Source organism: Tachysurus fulvidraco, chromosome 14 (genome assembly GCF_022655615.1).
Source record: "Tachysurus fulvidraco isolate hzauxx_2018 chromosome 14, HZAU_PFXX_2.0, whole genome shotgun sequence".
Taxonomy (NCBI): Eukaryota; Metazoa; Chordata; class Actinopteri; order Siluriformes; family Bagridae; genus Tachysurus; species Tachysurus fulvidraco.
This window is the reverse complement of record NC_062531.1, coordinates 24,649,841-24,661,184: the sequence shown is the minus strand read 5'-3', so window position 1 is coordinate 24,661,184 and position 11,344 is coordinate 24,649,841. Positions and strand designations below refer to the sequence as shown.

The following is an 11,344-nucleotide window of genomic DNA, read 5'->3' as shown; positions in this document are numbered from 1 at the left end:
ACACACAAACACACCTGGAGATTGTCCGTCATCTCGTGGTGTGTGTTTCAGAGCGAGTTAAACTCAAGCCCACGGATCATCCCCTGGTGCTGAGGATCCTTCAGGGTCCATGTGAGCAGGTCTGCAGAATCTTCCTGATGGAGCAGGACCTCGGTGAGGAGGTCACGTATGATGTAAGTTCTTTGCTCTGCGTGTCTTTTTAATATTGTGTGCTTTATAGAAGAATAAAACACTTCCTGATACGCTGGGAAAAATCGAAACAATGCAGATTGCCATTTATTTCCTCCGTGTGGTGGATGTAGCGCTCTGCTGTACTGAGACATGCTTTTCTGTTCGATAGGTGGCGCAGTACATCAAGTTTGAGATGCCTGTGCTTCAGAGTTTCATCACCAAACTGAAAGAGGAGGAAGATCGAGAGGTGCAGAAGCTCAAACACAGGTAACTTTCACACCTAAAATACTGTAGCTTTCATTTGTTTACACACGGAAACGTTTTTTTTTTGGCTTTTGAGATGCCCTTATTCAGAGCAGCTTCTGTTTATCTCATAGGGTGTCTGTGTGTGTCTGTGTGAGTCTGAAAGTGCGTGTGTGCGTGCGAGAGCGTGCCTGCGTGTTATAGCGTGTGAGTGAGAGGGTGCGTGCGTGCGAGAGCGTGCCTGCGTGTTATAGCGTGTGAAGCGTGCGTGCGAGAGGGTGCGTGCGTGAGTGCGTGCGAGAGGGTGCGTACGAGGGTGCGAGAGGGTGCGTGCGTGAGTGCGTGCGAGAGGGTGCGTACGAGGGTGCGAGAGGGTGCGTGCATGCGTGCGAGAGGGTGCGTACGAGGGTGCAAGAGGGTGCGTGCGAGAGGGTGTGTGCGTGCGTGCGAGAGGATGCGTACGAGGGTGCGAGAGGGTGCGTGCATGCGAGAGGGTGCGTGCGAGAGGGTGTGTGCATGTGAGAGGGTGCGTGCGAGAGGGTGCATGCGTGCATGTGAGAGGGTGTGTGCGTGCGTGCCTGCGAGAGGGTGGGTGTGAGAGGGTGCGTGCATGCGTGCGTGCGAGAGGGTGCGTGCGTGAGGGTGCGTGCGTGCGTGCGAGAGGGTGCGTACGAGGGTGCGAGAGGGTGCGTGCATGCGTGCGAGAGGATGCGTACGAGGGTGCGTGCGAGAGGGTGTGTACGAGGGTGCGAGAGGGTACGTGCGAGAGGATGCGTACGAGGGTGCGAGAGGGTGCGTGGGTGCGAGAGGGTGCGTGCGTGCGAGAGGGTGCATGCGAGCGAGAGGGTGCGTGCGTGCGAGCGAGAGGGTGCGTGCGAGAGGGTGCGTGCGTGCGAGAGGGTGCGTGCGTGCGAGAGGGTGCGTGCGTGCGAGCGAGAGGGTGCGTGCGTGCGTGCGAGAGGGTGCGTGCGTGCGTGAGAGTGGGTGCGTGCGTGCGAGAGGGTGCGTGCGTGCGAGAGGGTGCGTACGAGGGTGCGAGAGGGTGCGTGCGTGCGAGAGGATGCGTACAAGGGTGCGAGAGGGTGCGTGCGTGCGAGAGGGTGCGTGCGTGCGTGCGAGAGGGTGCGTGCGTGCGAGAGGGTGGGTGTGAGAGGATGCGTGCATGCGTGCGTGCGAGAGGGTGCGTGCGTGCGTGCGTGCGTGCGTGCGAGAGGGTGCGTGCATGCGTGCGAGAGGATGCGTACGAGGGTGCGTGCGAGAGGGTGTGTACGAGGGTGCGAGAGGGTACGTGCGAGAGGATGCGTACGAGGGTGCGAGAGGGTGCGTGGGTGCGAGAGGGTGCGTGCGTGCGAGAGGGTGCATGCGAGCGAGAGGGTGCGTGCGAGAGGGTGTGTACGAGGGTGCGAGAGGGTACGTGCGAGAGGATGCGTACGAGGGTGCGAGAGGGTGCGTGCGTGCGAGAGGGTGCGTGCGTGCGAGAGGGTGCATGCGAGCGAGAGGGTGCGTGCGTGCGAGCGAGAGGGTGCGTGCGAGAGGGTGCGTGCGTGCGAGAGGGTGCGTGCGTGCGAGAGGGTGCGTGCGTGCGAGCGAGAGGGTGCGTGCGTGCGAGCGAGAGGGTGCGTGCGTGCGTGCGAGAGGGTGCGTGCGTGCGAGAGGGTGCGTGCGTGCGAGAGGGTGCGTACGAGGGTGCGAGAGGGTGCGTGCGTGCGAGAGGATGCGTACAAGGGTGCGAGAGGGTGCGTGCGTGCGAGAGGGTGCGTGCGTGCGTGCGAGAGGGTGCGTGCGTGCGAGAGGGTGGGTGTGAGAGGATGCGTGCATGCGTGCGTGCGAGAGGGTGCGTGCGTGCGTGCGTGCGTGCGTGCGAGAGGGTGGGTGTGAGAGGGTGCGTGCGAGAGGGTGCGTGCATGGGTGCGTGCGAGAGGGCGCGTACGAGGGTGCGTGCGAGAGGGTGCGTGCATGCGTGTGTGCGAGAGGGCGCGTACGAGGGTGCGTGCGAGAGGGTGCGTGCGTGCGAGAGGGCGTGTACGAGGGTGCGTGCGAGAGGGTGCGTGCGTGCGTGCAAGAGGGTGCGAGCTTGGGTGCGAGAGCGTATGTGAGTGTGCGTGTGTGTACTGACTAAAATGAGCTTCCGGAAATAAACACCACACTACATTGGTTTGTTTAATATTTAATCTGAATCTTAATATGTTATTGGAATTGGACAATGGAAAAATAAAGATCACCTCTCTCTCTCCCTCTCTCTGTCATTCTCTCACTCACTCTCTCTCTCTCTCTCTCTTACTCACTCTCTCTCTGTTTCCCTCTCTCTTTCTCTCTCACTCACTCTCTCTCTGTCATTCTCTCTCTCTCTCTCTCTTTCTTTCTCTCCCCACCCTCTCTCTCTGTAGATATAAGTACCTGCGCGTCATAATGGAAAAGCAGTTGCAGTGTTTACCGGATGGTTCCACCTCCATGTGAAGGAGCTCGCACGTCTCTGACTCTCGTCCCTCCGTCAGTCCTCACGTCCCTGATGTGCTTGTCGTGTCCCTGCAGAAGAGCCTGAGATCGGCCCGCCTTCTCCACACGTGTAGTCCGTCCTCACATGACTCACCTAAACCCTAAAGCCCGTATTTTCAGTTATATGGAGCGACTGTACTTGTTACCTGACGACTGTGTGAAACGTAAACCTGTTCGTCACACAGGACGATCCCGATGTTCTTTAACATGACCGACCGCGATGTGTTCAGGGCTTTAGAAGATTCAGGGTTTTAAGACTGAGAAGATGTTCGTCAAATCTCTATCTACATTTCATAAGAGTTTTCAAAACACGCCCTCGTCAACCTGCTCACAACTCAGAACGTTTCACGTTAACTAGCTTGCTGACTAGCTAAGAAATCTATGCTAACTACAGTATAGAAAATGATTAGTTGTGTTCCTGCCTTGTTAAAGCACAACGCTAAGCAGCTAGCTGAGTAAAATTTGCCCGATAGCCGAAAAATAAAGCAGAGTCAAACACACGAACATAAAGATGTGTGAACAAAAGCAAACGCTTTGATTTAGTTTGATTTTTAAAGACAAAAATACGGCCAGAAAATTACGCAGGTAATGTTAGCTGATTAGCTAAATCAGTGGAAAAGGGTGTGTGAATTAGCAAGCTAGCAAAGTAATAAAGTCATCTGTCATATAGTTATATTTTCTAAATATCCCATAATCAATAATTAAATAGTTTGTTGTTTTTTTTTGGGGGAGGGGGGGGTTCGTTTAAATGTTCTGAATTTTCAGTAGCTGACGCCATGTAATAAACATGAGGGTCGAAACGACGTCCCGTGTCTCTGGGTTCCTCTGGGAGGAAGTGGACAAGGGCGTGTGGGGAAAACGGTATCGAGACCCCGAGCACGTTGCTGACCCCTAAAGGCACTATGTAGAAAAGCACATTCAATAAACTGAAGTCAGTTTGTTTCATGTAAGAACTCCATAATAATAATAATAATAAAAAAAGAAGCACAATATTAATAGAACACACACACACACACACACACACTTTTATGAAATAGTCATGTTTAGCTAAACAATCTCAATCTGTGTTAATGTTTAGGATGTAGCTGTTGTTGGGAAGCTGAACGTCTTACACGCCGATATTTAAAGCACAAGATAAATGTGTGTGTGTCTGTGTAAAAAATGTGGTTAGGATGGGTGTGAAGAGTGTGTGTGGGGATCTGTGGGTGTGTGAAGAGTGTGTGTGTGTGTGTACTGTATAAAGACTGCATGTGGTGTGTGTGTGTGTGTGTGTGTATACAGACTGGATGTGTGTGTGTGTGTGTGCGCGTGCGCTTGGGGTGCACAGTGTGAAGACTCTGGTTGTGGTGTGTGTGTGTGTGTGTGTGTGTGCGCGCTTTTTGTGAGACTGACATTGTAATATTTTTATTCTTATTTGAATTTGTTTTATTTTAACTCTAACTCCCCGTCCTGTGTCGTGGATGATTTCCGTCTTCACTCCAGCTGTTCTGACTGAATGCTGACGAAATTAAACAGAACTGTAAAACAAACCCAGTGGCGTCGTCTTCCTTCTGTTTGGTTTTCTGTTCTGATCATAAGTGCTGAGTGCAGCGTTCGTAGTTCAGTAAACATTTAACTGGCGTCTAGTTCCAACTAGCTCCAAAGGTATTGGCAACCTTCATATAGATGGTTTACATTTATTTATAAATATGTTTTTCTCGGGGGGGGGGCACGGTGTCTTAGTGGTTAGCACGTTTGCCTCACACCTCCAGGGTTGGGGGTTCGATTCCCACCTCCTCCTCATGTGTGTGGAGTTTGCATGTTCTCCCCGTGCCTCAGGGGTTTCCTCCGGGTACTCCGGTTTCCTCTCCCGGTCCAAAGACATGCATGGTAGGTTGATTGGCATCTCTGGAAAATTGTCCGTAGTGTGTGAGTGAATGAGAGTGTGTGTGTGCGATGGGTTGGCACTCCGTCCAGGGTGTATCCTGCCTCGATGCCCGATGACGCCTGAGATAGGCACAGGCTCCCCGTGACCTGAGGTAGTTCGGATAAGCGGTAGTAAATGAATGAATGAATGTTTTTCTCACCCACCTGCTCACCTCCTTCCACACCGCCGGTTCCCCGGACGAGAAAAAAGTCAAGTTTATTCCAATTTAGTGCCAAGACAGAACACACTGTCTCTAAGATGCCATAAAATAGAATTTTCTCCTGTTTCTGTCGTGTCCGTGTTGACGACTGAACATCTCACGTCTCACTCCACAATGGTGTTATATGAAGCTTGTATATAAGTAAACACTCAGGAGTTTAAGAATTTGTAGAGTTTCATCAGTATTCTGTTTTTTATCTACAATACTAGGGGTGATATCTTTATAGAAAAGTTCCAAAAGAAACAAAAGTTATTTTTTTCCACACAAATGTTTTTATCTTCAGAGTAAATGTTGATATTAAACCCATTTCTGCTCTCTGAGATGCTCCATGTGTTTGTTCATCTAAAAAGCTTTACATGATGTGAAGGCGTTTATTTTCAAACACCAAAAGTCTGAGTGAAATTATCAACAGAGGGACGAACGCTCGTCTCACACATAAAGGTGGGGTCTCCGATGTTTGAAAGCCAACGTTGACATTTAAAATCACCAAAACAAACACGCCCCTAACCCAAATGGGTCCCACCCCTGTATCGATAGCTCCGCCCACACATACATACGTACGTAACCCAGGCGACTAACGAAAAGAAACGTGTCTTTATCATAGCTGAAGGGAAGAACAATACGATTGTAGATAAACAAACAAGCAAAAATGCCACACAAGCATAATGATGTAAAGGACAAAGGCATATATTAGTTCTGTGTAACAAAGCAAAACCAACGTTACTCACCTATCGAGAAGGAAAAAAGCGCCTCGGCGTCTTAAGTAAAGTCGGCCACATATTCACAGGTCGGAGTTTCCCGAGTCGATAACTCCTGAGCTAAACGCTGTTACTACACAAAACGCGGTTGTAGCTGCCTCTCTACATTACTACGATAGAAAAGAGGTGTTATTTGTGTAGTAACAGCGTTTAGCTCAGGAGTTATTGACTCGGGAAACTCCAACCTGTGAATATGTGGCCGACTTCCTGCTCCTTCAGTTCTCTCCAGCGCTGGAAAGCTGATCCTATATTAACACGTAATACTTCTTGTCCTTATCGTAAGTCTTTCTTCTCTTTCTTTCTTTGTTTTTCTTAGAGAATTCACACATTTTCTCTCAGACCTATTAGTTAACTTTGACAAAGCATTAATTGTAGGAGACTTTAACATTCATGTTGACGACACAAACGACGCTTTAGGACTCACATTTGTGGACTTACTAAAATCACTTGGGCTCAATAAAAACATCACTAGTGCAACTCATCGACGTAACCACACACTAGATTTAATAATATCACACAGAATAGAAGTCACTGATATAGATATCATACCTCAAAGTGATGACATCACAGTCCATTACCTCATAATGTACACACTACCTATAGAACAGACTAACTGTGTCTCACCACGTTATCGACTCGGTAGAACCATTATTCCGACCACCAAAGACAGATTCACAAATAACCTGCCTGATCTGTCTGGACTTCTTACTGTACCCTCAAACTCAAACGACGTAGATGCAATGACTAACAGCATAGACGCTATATTCACTAGCACATTAGACACTGTTGCCCCAGTCAGATTACAGAAGGTTAGAGATAAAACACTTGCACCATGGTATAATAGTCACACTCACACCCTCAAGAGGGAGACCCGTAACCTCGAACGGAAATGGAGAAAAACTAAATTAGAGGTGTTTAGAATTGCGTATAAGGACAGTATGTCCAGCTACAGACAGGCTCTAAAAGCTGCTAGGGCTGAGCACCTGAGCAAACTCATAGAAAATAACCAGAACAATCCCAGGTTTTTATTTAGCACAGTGGCTAGTTTAACAAAAAATCAGAAATCTGAACACACTATTCCATCACATTTCACCTGTGTAATTCAAGGGAGTTTTTCCTTGCCACTGCTGCCTGAGTCATCTCAGACTTGCTCATAGGGGAATGAATACATACACACTGTGAACTATATACATCTAATAATAATCTAAAATTTTTATTCTGTTAATTCTTATTTCTTTTATTATTCGTTATTTCCTTTATCATTAATTATGTTTACCTTCTGCTCTATGTTTATGTTCTGTAAAGCTGCTTTGAGACAATGTCTATTGTAAAAAGCGCTATACAAATAAACTTGAATTGAATTGAATTGAATTGAAATTGTTTTTATCCTCCATGTTGATGTTAAAACCGCTTTCGACTAATGTCACACATGCGGACTGAACACTCTCTCCACCCACATAGACAAGACACACCCCTTTCTGCTCATTGGCTACACGTTTGTTTTGAATTTTGTTTTAGATTTTTTTATTATTCGGCCCGACTCAGTTTTCTGAAGCATTTTCAAAAATCTGAGAACCTGCCTTTAATGACAACAGAATCCTGACTCGTTTAAGATCAGACTCACAGACACGACATCATTCATAAATCCGTTCCCGTTCTACCGGTGGACGTTATATGTAATATGTACTTTTTTCTAATCGTTAAGTCGTATCTTTCACCTAAAAACGTTAACAAACGGTAACTTTTATCCTAGTAAGTTTCATCCTATAATGTAATTATATTAATGACCTACTAATGTCATATATGATGATTAAACTGCTAAACTGGAGACTGTTCACTTTCCTGACATGGTGAAAAGATATAAAGCTGTTTACGTCTCATAAATCCGTTCCCGTTCTACCGGTGGACGTTATGTTTTGTTATGTCTGGGTTTTCGCTCCATTCGGGGGCAGCTCAGGTACACACACGTGTCAGAAGGAGAAGAAGGGTTAAACTTGTTGACCCCATTAACACTGTGGTGTCAAGTTCTACTTCTGTCATCTGTCATCTTTATAAAGGCCGAGTTGTATTAACACGTCTGTGTGTGGGGGTGGGGTGGGGGGTGGGGGTGGTATAGTACTCTGACTGATAACAGAGAAGATCCAGGATAAGGTGCAGACCTGAGGCAGACAACCAATCAGGGAGGAGAGATTAATGTGAGTGTGTGTGTGTGTGTGTGTGTGTGTGTGTGTGTGTGTGTGTGTGTGTGTGTGTGTGTGTGTGTGTGTGCGCACGTGTGTGTGTGTGTTTAAATCGCTCTGCTGCTGTGCGAGTGTCCCACTCCATCCAGACAGCAGACCTGAACATTCGAAGGACTTCTCACTTCAGGGTTTAATTCTGCAGGTAAAATATATGACCTCATTTATAATCTGTATATATAAACTACTACGGTATAAACTACTCCTTACTTTCCTTCTCTCATCAAGATTCTGTCTGTGTTTTGTTTTCTGACCAAATGCGGTGTTTATTTTACATGAAATCAGTGTGTCGTTTACTTTTTTGTAACTTTAGAATGACATCGGCGTGCCGTCGGTCTGTTGAGCAGACGCTCGCCACCGGCTCACAAACACGTCAGGGTTTTTTTATGGTTCAGGTGTTTGATCGTGCCGTGAAGGTGTGAAGAAGTCCGTGATGCGAATGCGATTATGGCTAATCGGACTGTTACGAAAGCGGGACGTGATTTAAAACCATGTGCTGATCAGAGAACCTGTTTTGGACCTTAAAAGCCTGACCCGCTTGAGACTTCCTGCAAAAGTGCAGCAAGATTTCTGTGGTATTTGGTTGCTATGGTGATATAGAGCTGAGTTTTAAAGCGTCCGAAACGCGTGTGACCTCGACGTATGTCGGACTTATAGATTAGCCTTTGGCTCGTCTTGATTCGCTTAAGCTAAAATAGCAATAAGTCCATAAGCTTTAATACCACTTAGTGAGAAGTGAGAAATATCAACGTCTCAGCCGTCACCTTCTCACAGAGTCCTCTTGTCGTTCGCCCTGTAGGGAGGTAGGTGTGTCTCTACACCTACCCTGAATGATTGATGAGGTCATGGTGATCAGTTGTGAAATATAAAATATGCATTAGATGTTTTGCTGCTATTTCATCTTTGACCTTCTGTCTCTCCACAGAAGTTTTTTTTCCATCATGCTCTCGCAGAATGTTCTGGTCTTGTCCTGCGTGCTGCTCCTTTTGACGCTGTGCCCTGACGTTCTGTCTCGCCGGGGTTTCGGAGGCATAGGTGGCCGTTGGGGTGGCGTTGGAAAGGCCGGAGGAGGAGGATCCTGGGGAGGTGGCGGAGCTCACAGAGTAGGCGGCATTGGCGGAGGACACCACTACAAAGTGCCACATGCCAACGGAGGAAGCTCCTCATCGGGATCGAGCGCAGGAAAAATGGCAGGAGCGGCGGCAGCCGGCGCGGTTGGAGGCATGATGATCGGACACGGGCTCGGCTCCATGTCCCGACCCGGATACGGATACGGTCATGGGGGGTATGGTGGGTACGGTGGTTATGGGTATGGAGGAGGTCACGGATACCCGAGGTACGCCGGAGGACACGAGAACGGACACGTCCGATATGATAATGGTGCAGGGTTCAGGAACGAGACCGATATGGAGTACTACACCGGAGCAGCCAGCAGGGGGCATACTTACAGTTGCGTGCTGCTGTTTGGAGCCACAGTGTCCTTGTTAATTGGATTCTGAAGCTCATAGAGTCGATGACTCGCACCCTGAAACGTAAAAACTGACTCGGTTTCCCAAGACACGTTGACTTTGGTTTTTAAAAGTTTGCTAGTCAGAAACACTGAGAGTTTAGTGCTTATGTCACCATATTTCACACTGTTATGTATAAAAACAGACAAAAGGACATTGCAGAGGTAAAAACAGGATCAGTCGGAAAACGACTCAAACAAATAACGGTCACAATGTACTTATTAATATGTAATTACAAACCTTTAGGTTTTTTTCTAATCGTTAAGTCGTATCTTTTACCTAAAAACGTTAACAAACGGTAACTTTTATCCTAGTAAGTTTCATCCTATAATGTAATTATATTAATGACCTACTAATGTCATATATGATGATTAAACTGCTAAACTGGAGACTGTTCACTTTCCTGACATGGTGAAAAGATATAAAGCTGTTTACGTCTCATAAATCCGTTCCGGTTCTACCGGTGGACGTTATGTTTTGTTATGTCTGGGTTTTCGCTCCATTCGGGGGCAGCTCAGGTACACACACGTGTCAGAAGGAGAAGAAGGGTTAAACTTGTTGACCCCATTAACACTGTGGTGTCAAGTTCTACTTCTGTCATCTGTCATCTTTATAAAGGCCGAGTTGTATTAACACGTCGTGTTCAGAAGACAGAGACGAAGTGTTTCGTCTGTGTGACGTGTGAAAACACAAACGTTTCCAATTTGAAGTGTTTAACATATGTAATAGTTACTATGGATCACTTTCACATTTCTGTATGTGTGTGTACGTGTGTGAGTGTGTGTGTGTGTGGGGGGGGGCGGTGTTGTAATGTAACGGAGTAAAAATACCTCGTTACTGTACTTAAGTAGAAATTTCATGTATCTGTATTTTACTTCGCTATTTAGATTTATGTCAACTTTCACTTTTACTCCACTACATTTCCGAGATAAAATGTAAACTTTTACTCCGTTATATTTCCACTAAGCATCTTCGTTACTACAAAATTAAATCAGTCGAAATGTGTGCGACTGCAATAAGGGAGGTTTGGTGAATCACTGCTCCTAGATTGCGTTTTCAGCGTAATGTTGCCAAAGGAGGAGGAAGCACAACTGAAACCGCGATGGAAGCACCTGCCGGAGGACCTCCCGTTATCGAGGATGACCACCCGGACGTTAGTGGTGAACAGGGTGAAGAAGTTATACACCTGTGGCCGTATTTGCAAGAAATGTTTCTGTACAATGGTATGAAAGATTCTTCCTACCGGATGAAGTGCCTCTTATGCCTACCGAAACGCACAGAAATTTTGGCATTCAAAAACTCCCCGTCCAACCTGAAGAAGCACATCGAAGTTAAATTAATAGTTATTCAGTAAAGCCACATTGTCAATGTGATTCAACATTAGTTATTAGTAACATTAGCCCTATTCGGACGGGATCAGTTTTACGTGGGGACGTGGGGGGTAAAGTAATTATTACCAGAGCTTCTCTGTGATTTTAGTCCCGTCCGAATGCGCCATCTCGGTAATCATTACGGACAATGTCAGTAAAGATTACGGCGACTTTTACCTTCTGTAAAAAGGTCCAGAAAAATGACCTCCGTTAATACTGATCCCGTCCGAATAGACCCGCTGTAAATATGTACGGTAAAATTCCGTCATTTCCTGTTTAAAAGTGATTACAGGAAGCAACGTCATACGCACATGATGACAAGGAGGTTACTGTGGTGTGTAAAGCGAGTTACCCCTCCCACTTCTGCTAGTTTTACTGAGATGTCTTGTCCCGTGCGAATTGGCCAATTAATATTACAGACGTCCTGAGGTAAAA

General features: G+C 47.0%; 2 protein-coding genes across 4 annotated transcripts in view; both read left to right on the top strand.

The window, feature by feature from the left end:
• Positions 1–4,439, top strand: part of rassf2a (Ras association domain family member 2a) — a 24,354-nt gene extending 19,915 nt beyond the window's left edge. For all 3 annotated transcript variants that reach the window (XM_047800087.1, XM_027176446.2, XM_027177170.2), the window contains 3 exons: positions 52–173; positions 341–438; positions 2,802–4,439. In XM_047800087.1, the coding sequence (XP_047656043.1) occupies positions 52–173; positions 341–438; positions 2,802–2,871 (290 nt within the window). In that variant the 3' untranslated portion in view covers positions 2,872–4,439. The remainder of the gene's footprint in view (positions 1–51; positions 174–340; positions 439–2,801) is intronic.
• Positions 4,440–8,679: 4,240 nt separating this feature from the next.
• LOC125138411 (glycine-rich protein DOT1-like) lies at positions 8,680–9,928 on the top strand. The gene is made up of 2 exons (XM_027174529.2): positions 8,680–8,834; positions 8,957–9,928. Exon 2 carries the CDS (start codon positions 8,973–8,975, stop codon positions 9,528–9,530), a length of 558 nt encoding a protein of 185 aa, XP_027030330.2. The 5' UTR covers positions 8,680–8,834; positions 8,957–8,972; the 3' UTR covers positions 9,531–9,928.
• The last annotated feature ends 1,416 nt before the right edge of the window (positions 9,929–11,344 follow it).